This window comes from Rhamphochromis longiceps, linkage group LG22 (assembly GCF_057381845.1).
Source record: "Rhamphochromis longiceps isolate RC_006_pf linkage group LG22, R_longiceps_female_GT1.1, whole genome shotgun sequence".
NCBI classification, from domain to species: domain Eukaryota; kingdom Metazoa; phylum Chordata; class Actinopteri; order Cichliformes; family Cichlidae; genus Rhamphochromis; species Rhamphochromis longiceps.
In genome coordinates this window covers 13,033,790-13,046,417 of record NC_140577.1, presented here as the reverse complement: position 1 = coordinate 13,046,417, position 12,628 = coordinate 13,033,790, and the positions used below count along the sequence as shown (strand labels likewise).

The window sequence follows — 12,628 nt, the reverse complement described above, 5'->3', positions numbered from 1 at the left end:
TAAAATATATTTTCTGTAGCAGAAATAACTTTAAAATGTAGAAGTTAGTACTGTGGCAGCAATAAAAAAAATGAAAATTAAACCGTCTTTGCCCAATAAGCTTAATTTGAATTTATTGCAGGAAGATTTTACTTATCAGATGTGGACTTCTGAAATATTTCACCTTCTTAGGTTGTCCATGATCAAAATAACCAGGAGATACTTTTAGCTCCACTAAATGCATAAACTAAGCCAGCTTTTATTCTGTAAATGCTGCATCTTTCTGATTGTGTAATAAAATGTGTATAAAGTCCAGCAGTTTGCTATTGTAATAAAAATCCAACCGTAACCTGAACTACTTTATCATAAAGGTGACAACACAACCTTTATTTTCCAGCTTAAAATAACAAAACAACAACGACACACAAACCATTCCTTTAGCCAAAACAACATTTTATTTAGAGAGACAGGGTTGGAGGGTGGAGTTACAGCAACAAACCATCTGTCAACATTAACAGAGGAAATCCATCTGCTGTCCCGTTAAGCCTCCAGATCTCGTTTCCGATCGGGCCGCAGGGTCCGCCGCCGCTGCCGTCTCGAAGGCGCTGATATCAACCGGTCCATCCCCTCCTCTCCCCTTCAGCTCCGGGGAGGACAGCTAGTGCTGCTTCCTCCTGAATGAGCACCCTGCCAAAAGAGACAATGACAGTGAGGCTACAGGATTAATGCAGAGCATAGCATGCTGCCATTGTGCTGCACAGCACCAATACAAGAGTCATTGCTTTCAGTCATGTGACTGATTAGGTCAGCTTTAATTTTCCCCATTCCCTGTACACTAATTCAACAAGCCACCCTGAAATCTGCACTCTCACTAGCTTTAGGGCGGTAAATAATCTGTTCTCAGCCTTCGAAAGGGGGGAGCCAGTAGTCTAGCTCAACCCTTCTGCAAACTGAGGTTGATCTGGCACCGGAATGAGACTGCAAGACCACGACAGAGGAAGTCCAGTCACTTAGCAGTGCGGCCAAAACGTCATAATGATTTAGAAACAACACACAAAATTGTATCGGCATTTCCAGATTAATGACACCCACCTCTGTCAGTAAGAAACAAGACAACAGCATTATTTTTCATAAAGAGCAAAATCAGCTCCTGGATGTTGATGTCCTGCACTTTCTGAATGCTATTTGATGACATCTATAGTTCTGTAGCCTATCTGCTATTCCAGGCTTTAAATGTCTGAAATTATTCCAGTCGTAACTATATTCCAGTTTGGAATAACACATAGCATCACTTTGATAACGAATTTGGTATTACCAGTAAAACAGAGTCTGGATGTGTGACTAACCTCAGTCACTAAAAGCGTATTAAAGTTCTGGCACAGGGGAAAAATGGGTGACAGGACGAACACCCCAGCCTGAGGCTCACGTTTCCTGTAATTCGTCTAGTGGCATGCCCATTAAAAGTGCAAAAATCATCCCCATTCTAGATATTTCTGCCTCTACCACAAACCCCCCAAAATAGATTTTAAAAAAAAATGCATGATACAGTCTGTGTTTATATCAGCAGGCCACTGAATGCCATCGGAGGACACCCCTGCTGTAGATGAATACTGACCCTCTGTGAGACGTGCTTTGCCTCCGGTGGGCTGACACAGGACTGTAGAGCAGCCCACACACAGCACGACTGTCTGAGCATGGCTGAACACCGTCGTGATCTTGTAGCATCCTGCAAAACAATCACAATGGTCGATAATCCAAAACTCAAACCCCCGCAAACGCTCACAGGTAAAACCCAGGTGACCTGTGTGTGTGTGTGTGTGTGTGTGTGTGTACAGAAAGCGTACCTGGACATTTTACATCCATGAAGTAAGAGTTGGGACTCTGAACAAGACGCTTCTTCTTGTGCCTCCTCTTCTCCTCCTCAGGGGACGGGTGCAACAAGTCTTTTGCGAGCTACAAGATTTAAGAAAATGAGGAAATAAAAGAGGGTAAGCGTTATTCAACTCATAGAGAGCAATTAGAGAAAATTAAATAAAAATACCAAGCTATCAAATTCAAAAGAAAGGGCGCTTTATCAGGGACATTTAGCTTTATTATTTAGCTTAAAAACGCTTCAGTTGCCAAGTTTTGCTCGTGCTACGTGCACGTTCAGGCTCCACGATCGGCCTACATTTCTTGGATTAGGTAACCCAACGTGCGCATTTACATCGATCACGAATTGTTCCCCAAATAGTCAAACATCCTCGGTAAAATACGTCGATGGCCACTCTAAAAGACACCAAGCAAAGCGAAAATATAGCTCTGAATATTGGGTTTTCGAGGCTGTATCATCGGTCGTTGAACTGGCTCCATGTTTGCGGTGTGTGCGCAGCCATCTTGTATCACAATGCGCTCGCAAATGCGCCCAAATGGGAACATTTAGTCCCGCCAAACTCAGTCCAAAACCCGGCTATATGTCTCAAACCGGCACCGATCGAATCGCCGGTCTCTCATGTACACGTTGAGCCGTGCGGTGACTCCCTGAAGGCCCGTTAACTTATAAAAATGTCATTTCGATACTGCCTGTCTATACTCACTGGCATGTTGGCGAGGAAATAGCCGCTGCCGAAAAGGAGGCATTACCGGAAGCAAGAGGTTCATATTGGTAGCTCCTTTGAGCATTAGCCGGACGTGACGAATTTATCAGGATATGGCAGCCATTTTGGAGAGGTCGAAAACCCGCCTTGTTTAGTCTTTTCAGGCCTTTATTTATTTAAGATAAATTTTCTTTAACTTTTTAAGGCAAACGCATATAATATGTAATAATAAATATAATAATAGCAATAATAATAATAAACACTATTGATCATATGTAAAAAAAAATATTTAGCTTTTAACATAGTGTACAATTTTGTTATGGATATTCCCAAATCAAATAAAATATAGTATAGATTTCCCAGGTATTAGACTGATTGAGTGTAAATTACGATAATTAAACCTTTGTCAGTTTATGTTTTAATTTTCCTCGACAGCCCCCTGGTGGCACCTCGGGGAATGACACCACTGATGTGCCTTCAGCATCAGAAGAGGCATAAATGTGAAGAACCATCCAAGGCAACGGTTGTCAAATTGTGGGATGCAGACACCAGAAAAATGAAAGCAAACTAATATGACTATAAATTTAAGATGATGGGGAAAATAAAGAATATAGGAACACCTGGAGCAGATGTGGAAGGTAAAGTACAAAAAAGCATTAAGAGCTGTAACTCCAAAATTGGAACTTTTACATTTATTTATTTATTTATTTTTAGGGAAAATAATGAATAGTTTGATGATGGGACCGGAATGGAATATTAATTAATTAAAAGCCCAGCACTACAGGATAGTGGATTACACAGTTTGATTCCAGGAGATACAAATCATATAAATCCCTCTAACCATATTCTGAAGCCATAATGGTTCAGATCCTGGAGAAAAAAACATCAAAATCCAGGAGACAAACAGTCTGTAGCAGAACATCTGTATTACTCAAAGACACTAGCATTTCCCAATGTCCATCTATCCATAACCAATTTAGAACCACCAATAAACCTAATGTGCATGTCACCTGAGTGATGGCTGGTAACTGTAAGGTGACTTAACTAAAACAATTAATCTACGCAGTTCTGATTGGCTGCCCTGTTCACTCATATTATTCTCTTTAATTAATTCTGACAAATAATTAAACAGCTGAAATTATTATTATACAATTATACACATATTTGTGTTGCTATAAGACAAAGTGAAGGCCCATTCTGTCAGCCTCTCTACTCTCCCAGTCCCTCCTCTTCAGAGTTTTTTTTTTTCATTGGATCTGAGGCAGCCATCATTTCCTTTATCTTCACGTAAAGCTCATTTTCTGGTGGGAAAATGTTTCTCTGTGAGAGAGAGAGAGAGAGAGAGAGAGAGAGAGAGAGAGAGAGAGAGAGAGAGAGAGAGAGATCAGAAATTATAGCAAATAATGTTCACATTAATCAGCACTTATATTTAGGTAAAATGGAATGAAATGGGAACAACTAATGAAAGACTCAGTCTTTCATTAGTTGATAAAAAAAAATAATTAAAAGCTAGGATGCAATAAAGCAAAACAGACTTTAATAAATGCTGAAACATAATATAATATAAATAATGTGATGACAGCGGCTGTGAACGATTTTAAAGTCATTTTTTTGTCTAAATGCAGTTCAGGGGAATTGTGCACAGACGCCCACACACAGAGGCGGAGGATCTTGGAGCCATATCAATAAAATTGAAATGTGAAAGCCTTTTTGCTTTGCTTTGTTTTTTAGTTTAACATTTAGTAATAATGTCAAAAAATAAGTCCAATTTTTTGTGGCGATCAGAAAGGAGGTGCTATTTTTGGCATTCTGAGCATGAAGCGAGCGAGTCAGAGGTGACATTCACCTTCAAATGCCAACTTTATTCCTGACATTTAAAGTTTATTCACAAAACACAAAGAAAAACGTCATCTTCTGATTTATTTGCAAAATTCAACTTTTATGTTAAAATGTCACGTTTAGTCTCAAAAATTCCAAAAAGCAAAAGAAAAGAAAAAAAAAATTCTTTTTTTAAAACTTCATGTGGCTCTAATACGTTTCGTACAGTGTCAACTTGAGTGCCCTGTGAGTGCTACGTACCTGCAGACAGAGACGCAGCAGACCTCCACCCTCGCCCTGCGCTTGAAGTGACGCCAAAAAGTGAGGCAGCGACTTCTCTGTGATTCTGTTTCCTACACAAACACACACCAAAAGACTTTATTTCAGTCCTGATAATGCATGTCCACACTTGCAAGAAGTCAAAGACAAGTCCTGCCATCAAATCTAACAGTAGTTGTTTTTATCTCTTTTGATTATTTTAAATGTACAGCACTTTGGTCAACAGTTGTGGTTTTAAATGTGCTATATAAATAAATTTGACTTTGATTTTGTGCTTTGACTTTCCTGAGAAGCACAGATAAATGCACCACAGCTGCTGACCTGCCAGGTTGAGGGAAACAAGAGTCGTGTTTCCGGACATGAAGACCTGTCCGTCCCTGGGATCCACCGACGGGTGCAGCAGGGGATTTGCTGGATCCACCAACTCTGCCTGCTCACGGAGAACCGTCAGATCAGCGCCATCATTGAGAATTATATTTTTGCTTCACAAAATGTTGCATCAAACAAACCTTATTCAGGCAAGTATTTGATGTATCCTGCAGGGGGAAAAAAAAGAAAAAAAACAAAGTGAAACCAGTGAAATTTTATACTGTGTTGTGCATCCACATGATGCTCAGCAAACAGAAAACGTTACCTCTTCTGCATGTTGCTTCTCTTTGCCCTCTGCCTTTCCACCTCTAGCCTGAAACGCTCTTGTATCAGTGGCTAGAAAAGATGTCAGGGATAAACGATAAACACAGCTGTCATCTCTCAGAGAACAGAACAAGTGTTTCAGGTGCGACAGGAGCGATTACTTTTCTTGTTTGGCTTTTGGTTGTCTTTGTTGGCATCCGGTTTCTCGTCTTTTCTGGTTGCTTCCTGTAATAAGAATCAATAGCACAAGATTTGCAGCACACACTAGTTTAAGAATTTGCTAAAAGTCAGTTTTCACATGAAACCTTTTTTTTAGGAGTGCCTGTGGTCTCTCCTTTGTTGCCACCCAGTGAGGTGGTGCTGCCAGCTAATGTTTGGAGAGGCTCATCCTTCACTAAAGCCTGAAAAAAACAGATCAAAAATAAACCTGAAAGCGGTTTAACTACATGTGCTGTGAAAGCAGTGCTATTCAGAGCACTTAGTTATTAAAGTCAGTTCAGTGAATGACACTGCCACTCTTACAGCTTGCACTCTTTTCAGAAGCAGCTTCCTCCTCTCCACTATTTCATCATGAGTTAAGGCAAACTCACGAAGTACCTGAAAAGGGGAGTAGCAAGCACTGGAGGCTTATTAAATTACATTACATAATGCAATAAGATGAATATGATTTAAGACATTTTAACTGCTAATTTAAATGCATTATCTGTCAGTTAAACTCTGTGATGTAAATTGATACCGCAGCCAGCTGAGCAGCTCCTGCATCTCCAACCTGATTGTTGCACAGCGAGAGAAAGAGCAAAGTACGATTCAGCCGCAGGCCCTGAGGCAAAACAGGACGGCGACAGAGACATCAGCTCAGCGGTCACACAGGGGACATACACCAGGGAATATGCCATCAGTTCTGGGTTATACCTGAGCGATAAGTGCAGCACCTGCATCACATATACGGTTGAATGCCAGGTTGAGTGACAGGAGGTTTTTGTTGGCAGACCTGGCTGTCGAAAGCGCTGAACCAATCAGGCGAGCGCCTTCAACTCCTATCCGGTTATTTCTCAGAGACAAGTGAGTGAGGCTGGATCAAAGAAACGCATGACATTAACTGCTCTTGTGTGCAGAATGGTGTGTAAATACAGGAAGAGGGTTTTCCAACATTGCGGTCGCTATTTATTAATTTGTTGTTTAAGAATTATAATATGTTGAAAGTTTCATTTTTGCAGATGTTTTTTGTTAGCTACTTTGCTTTATTTTGGCTTATTTTCTTACTCACTTGTCAAAATTGCTTTAAAAAGATTTTTCTTTATTTTATTTTTTGGGGGGACTTTGTTGTCAGGTACAGTGAAAAAATGAGGACTCTATGCAGTTCTGTGAAAAAATAACGACACGCCACAATTCACTAGCTTATAGAAACACCATAAACGGCAACTCCAGAATATTTTGGTACACAGAGGACTTCATGGTCTACTCAATGACTGCAAGATGCCCATGTCCTGTGGCTGCAAAATAAGCCCAAATCATCACCTCTCCACCACCATGCCTGGTTTCTGCCGAAACCGCTGTGCATTACGCTCATGACTTTAAACTAGAGAGTGACACCAGTGCTTATGGTGCAGGTACAGTAAATTAGAGTGAGGTTGACAGAAGTGTTCATCATCCAGTATGCTGTTTTTCAAAGAAATTCAAGAAACCCCAAATGATTTAGAGCACAACTGAGAAAGAAACCTTAGCGTTACTTTTGGGTATGCAACATTCTGAGGTGTACTTTGGTTCCAGCACCACCTCCGCTGATGATCACAATGACCACAATCCCCTGCTTATATCTCAAATGCTCAGTAACAATGATGCAGGTCCTTATTGCTGCAAGATTTCAACACTGAGTACACCATCTGAAGGAGACTGATAACACTATGGCAGATGTCTTATCTCATATAAATCAGGCATTTCTTGTGGAGGAGAGTGATATAAGGTGGAGTCAATATGACCCAGCTCATAATTTTATATGACTTGTATTGTTTTCTCTCCTCTCTGCTGTTCAGTTTTTTTCTCTCTGTGTTTTCAATTATTGGAAGGTTAGAAGCGCCGACTTTAAATTATGACCTGACAAAGGGATTTCTAATTCTCGTGATGGATAAAGCGAGGTTTTGTGAAACATTTGAAGCAGTTTTTGTCAGAACTGTCAAAAACAATGTGACACCCATCTCCACAGTGACACCTACTGGCGGCTTTTGCTATTGTCACATCTTAATGCTATTCTGTTGCACTATTGTAAACAAAGCTCTATACTTTGGGTCAGTGTTTCAAAACATTTCCACTTCATAAGCTTGAAACAATCTCAAAACTTTTGTATTGAGCATCCCAACCAGTCTAAGCTGTGTGTTTTTGTGGAGAGTAGTGCTGTATGAACAAGTGTTTTCCACTCTGTAATAGATAAATCTGTTTGGACTGTGGTAATGTGGCTAGGATTGTTGCATAGCAAGAAAGTCCTGGGTTAGAATCCACCATCTGGCCAGGCCTTTCTGTGTGGATTTTGCATGTTCTCCCTATGAGTAGGTTCTCTCTGGGTACTCCAACTTCGTCCCAGGGTTAGGTTAGCAGTGTGAATGTTTGTCTGTCTCTCTGTGTTACCCTGCGACAGACTACCCTTATTTGGGAGCAGGGGAGTCACATTTGTGTTTCACACTTTGGTGTTCTGTCCAAAAGACTTTGTTCCAGAAGTCTCATGGCTTGTTCAGACATAACTTTGCAAACCTAAGCTGTGCTGCCATGTTGTTGCTGTCATGAACATTAACATTTAACATGCTAACTGAGGCCTGTAGAGGTTGAGATGTAGCTTTTGCGCTTCTGCATTTTCTCCATGCACTGCACGACCTGAACTTGGGATGAATCACGGTGCATCAGTGGCGTTTTGATTATGAACCTGATTTTTAACAAATGGCTACTACAAACATGTTTACATGTGTGACTGTTACGCTACTTACACACTGTCCTCAGAAAGAAGAAGGTGGTAGCCCTGCTGTGGAAGAACATTGCCTTCCAGTGCCACAACCCTAAGTGAACACAAATCAGAGGGGCTGTTTCAGTAACTCTCAGTGCTAAAGCGAAATTTGTCTGCTATTCTACATAATTTCCTGGCATGAAGTCAAAACACATTTGGACCTGTTGTGATGTGGTGCAAAATGCTTGGGGGACAGTGTGTATCTGCTCACCTGAGGCTGGAGCACAGCGGTATTGTGTTCATGAGGGCGACTACCATGCGATCTGTCAGTCCCGCCTGCCAAAACCTGCACAACCGTGGACAAGATTACACCAACAAACAAGAACAAAACAGTGACAGCTGTAACCTCGTTCGCTGTAACAGGAGTGTGCCTCCCTGCAGCACCTCATTACTCACCCAAGGCTCTGTAGCTGGTTCATGGAGGGGAGCATCTTTTCTAGCACTCGGAAAATCTGCTCATTCACCCTCCATCCTGTTCATTCATGACATATCCAGTCATTTTCTCACCACATGCTTCAAACAATAATATGAGCTCACTTCTCAATTAACAAGATCCAATGATGTCTTTCAAACTCTGACATTACACACAACATAGAATGATATGACTGCAGGTAACCAGTGATAACTACAGACTCAGAAACTCAAATTCTTTAAATGTTGAATTAATGCCAAGTACAGTTATAAACCCTCGCCTTCTTTTCCTCTCACCAGAAACCTTCATGCTCCTGGCTCTGTCTTTACTCTCCAGCTCCAGTGTTAGGCAGGGCTTTGAGCAGAAAAAAGCATCACTCGTCTGTAACTGGTAATCTTTAGGAGGAAAATTATTATTAGTAAGAGAGTCTGAGATCATATAAATTATATTTACTGTTTATACTGTAGGAATGAGCATCAAGGAGTAATTCAAAATCATGCTGACCACAATAATACTGCAACGGTTGGTAAAATAATTTACAATATCTGTGTGACTGAAATCTAAGAAATACAGACGACCTGGTGACTCTGTAACAACAAATTCCAGTGAAGCATTCATGGTCATGCTTACTTCCATGTCTCTTTGTGTTTGTAGATGTGTAATGTTTAACCTCCTGAGACCCTGCACCTTTTGTCCTGCTCAACCTGCTCCATCTCATGCATGCCAAACAAGATCTTGGGTCTCAAGAGGTTTTATTATTTTGTGCAGAAACATTCCAAATGTTTAGATTACTGATGCCAATACATTCTCATTAATTGACACATTTTTATCATCAATATGGGCTTTAAGTCTCTGCCTCTCCAGTAGTATATTTTTCTACGCTAGGTCTGTTAGCCATAATTCACCTGAAAACGCTAAATGTTGGTAATGTGTGGAAAACACATTCAAATCAAAGCATATAGTATTCAAAAACATGAACACATTCCCATGATCCTTCTTGCTCTAATGTCACAATTATCACAGATTTTTTTTGTTGTTGTTTTATTTTCTGTTTCTCTGTCAGTGTGATACTACTCAAAGCAGAACCATCTCTTGTTTACTGGTGACACCTTCAGTTTGACTGGCGGAGGAGGCTGGGAACTTGGCAATAACAGCTGGGATATCCTTCACGTTCAGTAGAGCACACAGCGCAGGGAAGTCAGTCTCTGCATTTCCTGTGCACTGATATTCATCTGTAGGGCAATGGGGATAAGTGCAAATCTCAGCTATCACCACAACCACACTAAGTAGAAGAGCTTCATATTTATGCTTACCGAAGGTCTGAACAGGAAGAGTTTCATTTGGAGTCGGTCCTGTAAACAGAAAGGCCTAGAGTCTTGACATAGCAACTCACAAAGCAAACATCAAAAACTTTCACTTTGATTGCATGAAAAGTTTTCACTGTCAATCATATCTCTATATAATGTGTGGTGTTAGATTACCACAAACAGCTATACTGCAATCAGTGCTACTTGAGAGACTGCAGACAGGAAAACTTATTTTACTAAAACCTCATGATGAACAAACATGTTATTGTGTACTTGTTATGATTGCTTTGATTATGTGCTGCAGCTGTTTCAAAATAAACCTAAAATGAGATCACATAACTTGAAGTCTTACTTTATTTATTTTAAGAACTTTTATTTAATCATGTGCTCCATTTTTCAGGGGAAAAAATAATCCTGTATTTACTAATTTGCTTTTTTCAAAAAAGGTTTGCCATAATGAAAATAAGCTGACATGAGAAAGTAGTATATAAAGTACAGTTTTGGTCAGACGTTCACATACGCTAATCATGGGCATGAATGTCATGTTAACTTTGGACCTTTTAATAATTTCTTTGAACTTTTCTTTTTCCAGGGTGAAATCATTGTACACCACACATCTTTAATAGCTTTTCAAAAACAAGCACCGGCTCCACAAGTTTGAATTCATTTTGGATTTTCTCTAATCAACACAGGGTCAAAATATATACATACACTCCCTTAAATCTTTTCATAAGTGGTGCTGAAGGGTCTACAATGTCTTTTAAATTTGAATACAACCAAGGCGTATTAACTTCTCATTAGTGATCATGAATAATTACAACTGATCGTTTCTCTTTGCCAGCATAAAAAGGACTCGTTTGACAGCACTCATTAGATTGACTAATGCTCAGAACAATGCGAATAGGTCTATGGAACTCAGTGAAGATCTAAGAAAGAGAACTGATGATTTTCACAAGGTGGGAAGATCTCTTGGGGCCATTTCTATACAGCTGCAGATTCCAACACAGTTTTATTTAAGTAAAAATGTGATGTGTCACCACTTTGCCAAGAATGTTCAGGAATAACCCACAAACCACCTAGGTTCAAGTCTGCCGTGAACTGGAAAATGCTGGAACACCAGTGTCACTGTACACATGGAAGCCACTTTCACATTGCAATCCATTGAGAGGATGCCAACGAAGAAACAAGCCCCTACTCTAAAAGCTGGGTCTGTGGCAGTAAATCAACCAAATTAAATGAACTGTACCACATATCCCAAGAAAAGTGGTTAAATATCCAGCCAGAATTATTCCAGAAGCTTGTAGATGGCTTAAAAAACAGTATCTGGAGTATAAACTTGCTAAGAGACATTTAACCACATATTAGGTGGAGGTGCATTTTAGTGAACCGGTTCACTAAAATGCACCTAAAATGCACCTACAAGAATTTACCTACTCTATGTGGACAAGAGAAAATCCTAAATAAGTTCTATCTTGTGCAACTTGTTTTGTTAAAGTCATTAAAGATGTATGTTGTACAATCATTCCACCCTGGAAAAATAATAGTTCAAATAAATAATTATTCGAAGCCCTAACTTGCCATGAGATTCAAGCGCATGATATACAAACCTCTGACCCCAACCGTAATTTGAATGAGTATATAAAACAGGTATTTTCAAATAACGTTACATTCGAAATAAAAGTTAAATTCTAAGTTGTACAAATGCTTAAAGTAACAACATATTTTTTCAGATAATGTGGCAAAAAATTAAATTACAGCTACGGTTAAGTAGCAGTCCAAGTAAAAAGGCGCTGCCATTCTTCGATTAAAAAAAAAAAAAAAACAGGCTAACCTGCGCTTTTCCAGGCCTCGTCTTCAGCGCTGGTTTTATCTTTCGGGTCTTTCTTTCTAGACATGGTTGCGCCTGAAACCACAATTACAGTCACACAGCTAAAAGCGTTAAAGACGATATCGTTTCAGAGAGTTTAATAACGCCGTTGTGAACCAGTTAGGGCGTTTTGGGCGTTACTATGGATACTCAAGTTGTATCGCGAGATTTAAGTTCTTGGTTCTTCAACCTTTAGCTCTCAGTGTACTGGAAAAGTATAATTCATAAATATTTGAGTGAAAATATTATAGTATGTATGGCCCTAAAGTCGATAAGAGCGATAACGAAAACGTTGTTTAACTCGCCTATTGTCAACTACTGTACTATCGCGAGAGCTGAGAGAAGGACTCGTTTACTTCTTGACAAGTCTGTCGTACTTGATATATGAATTTGTGAGTTTTTGAGGTCCAGAAAACATACTTAAATTACATAAATAACCTCTCTCACATCTGTAATTTTTTTCTCTTTAAAGTGGATCAGGAGTGCTGAGAGAGCCTTATATTAACCCACCACAAGGAATACTTTTTCTTAAATACCGGTATATAGGTAAATCTTCACCATGTCCTAGCACTATAGTTTTACATATTTGGTTAAATTTCCATAAATTTTCAAGCGCCTTACAGGATTATATCTACATTTTTACTCACTGACCTCACCGTATTCACTATTTTCTATTTAATTTAGCTACTTTTGGATAATTTCGAGCTTATTAGGCCTTTTGGTTTTATTCAAGCCATTTTGGTAGGGTTTGTATTTAATGTTTTG

General features: G+C 39.6%; 2 protein-coding genes and 1 non-coding gene across 4 annotated transcripts; all 3 read right to left on the bottom strand.

Moving 5' to 3' along the window:
* Positions 1 to 411: 411 nt before the first annotated feature.
* On the bottom strand, positions 412 to 2,608 carry rps27.1 (ribosomal protein S27, isoform 1). The gene is made up of 4 exons (XM_085396761.1): positions 2,556 to 2,608; positions 1,824 to 1,932; positions 1,595 to 1,705; positions 412 to 666 (listed from the first exon to the last, which is right to left on the bottom strand). The coding sequence occupies exons 1-4, from the start codon at positions 2,559 to 2,561 to the stop codon at positions 638 to 640; spliced, it is 255 nt and encodes an 84-aa protein (XP_085252887.1). The 5' UTR covers positions 2,562 to 2,608; the 3' UTR covers positions 412 to 637.
* On the bottom strand, positions 872 to 1,001 carry LOC146643646 (small nucleolar RNA SNORA35). The gene has a single exon (XR_014909468.1). It is a non-coding gene; the product is annotated as a small nucleolar RNA SNORA35 (small nucleolar RNA).
* A 624-nt stretch (positions 2,609 to 3,232) lies between the features above and the next one.
* On the bottom strand, positions 3,233 to 12,179 carry lrrc71 (leucine rich repeat containing 71). Of its 2 annotated transcripts, none has more exons than XM_085396759.1 (17): positions 11,828 to 12,179; positions 10,003 to 10,041; positions 9,790 to 9,921; positions 8,986 to 9,084; positions 8,674 to 8,749; positions 8,489 to 8,563; positions 8,261 to 8,329; positions 6,198 to 6,357; positions 6,022 to 6,105; positions 5,808 to 5,882; positions 5,591 to 5,686; positions 5,447 to 5,510; positions 5,287 to 5,357; positions 5,162 to 5,188; positions 4,974 to 5,082; positions 4,635 to 4,726; positions 3,233 to 3,875 (listed from the first exon to the last, which is right to left on the bottom strand). In XM_085396759.1, the coding sequence occupies exons 1-17, from the start codon at positions 11,889 to 11,891 to the stop codon at positions 3,765 to 3,767; spliced, it is 1,443 nt and encodes a 480-aa protein (XP_085252885.1). In that variant the 5' UTR covers positions 11,892 to 12,179; the 3' UTR covers positions 3,233 to 3,764. The 2 variants fall into 2 exon arrangements, with proteins under 2 accessions (XP_085252885.1, XP_085252886.1); XM_085396760.1 differs by having other exon boundaries at positions 9,799 to 9,921; positions 11,828 to 12,178.
* Positions 12,180 to 12,628: the final 449 nt, after the last annotated feature.

Excerpts from the sequence above, each read along its gene's own strand:
- rps27.1 (XM_085396761.1), bottom strand. Across the intron at positions 1,706-1,823 it reads CATGGATGTAAAATGTCCAG|GATGCTACAAGATCACGACG; the intron begins GTACGCTTTCTG and ends ATTGTTTTGCAG. Across the intron at positions 667-1,594 it reads CAAAGCACGTCTCACAGAGG|GGTGCTCATTCAGGAGGAAG; the intron begins GTCAGTATTCAT and ends CTCTTTTGGCAG.
- lrrc71 (XM_085396759.1), bottom strand. The coding sequence starts at position 11,891 with ATGTCTAGAAAGAAAGACCCGAAAGATAAAACCAGCGCTGAAGACGAG. Across the intron at positions 9,922-10,002 it reads TCTTCCTGTTCAGACCTTCG|ATGAATATCAGTGCACAGGA; the intron begins GTAAGCATAAAT and ends ATTGCCCTACAG. Across the intron at positions 3,876-4,634 it reads TGCTGCGTCTCTGTCTGCAG|AGAAACATTTTCCCACCAGA; the intron begins GTACGTAGCACT and ends TCTCTCTCACAG.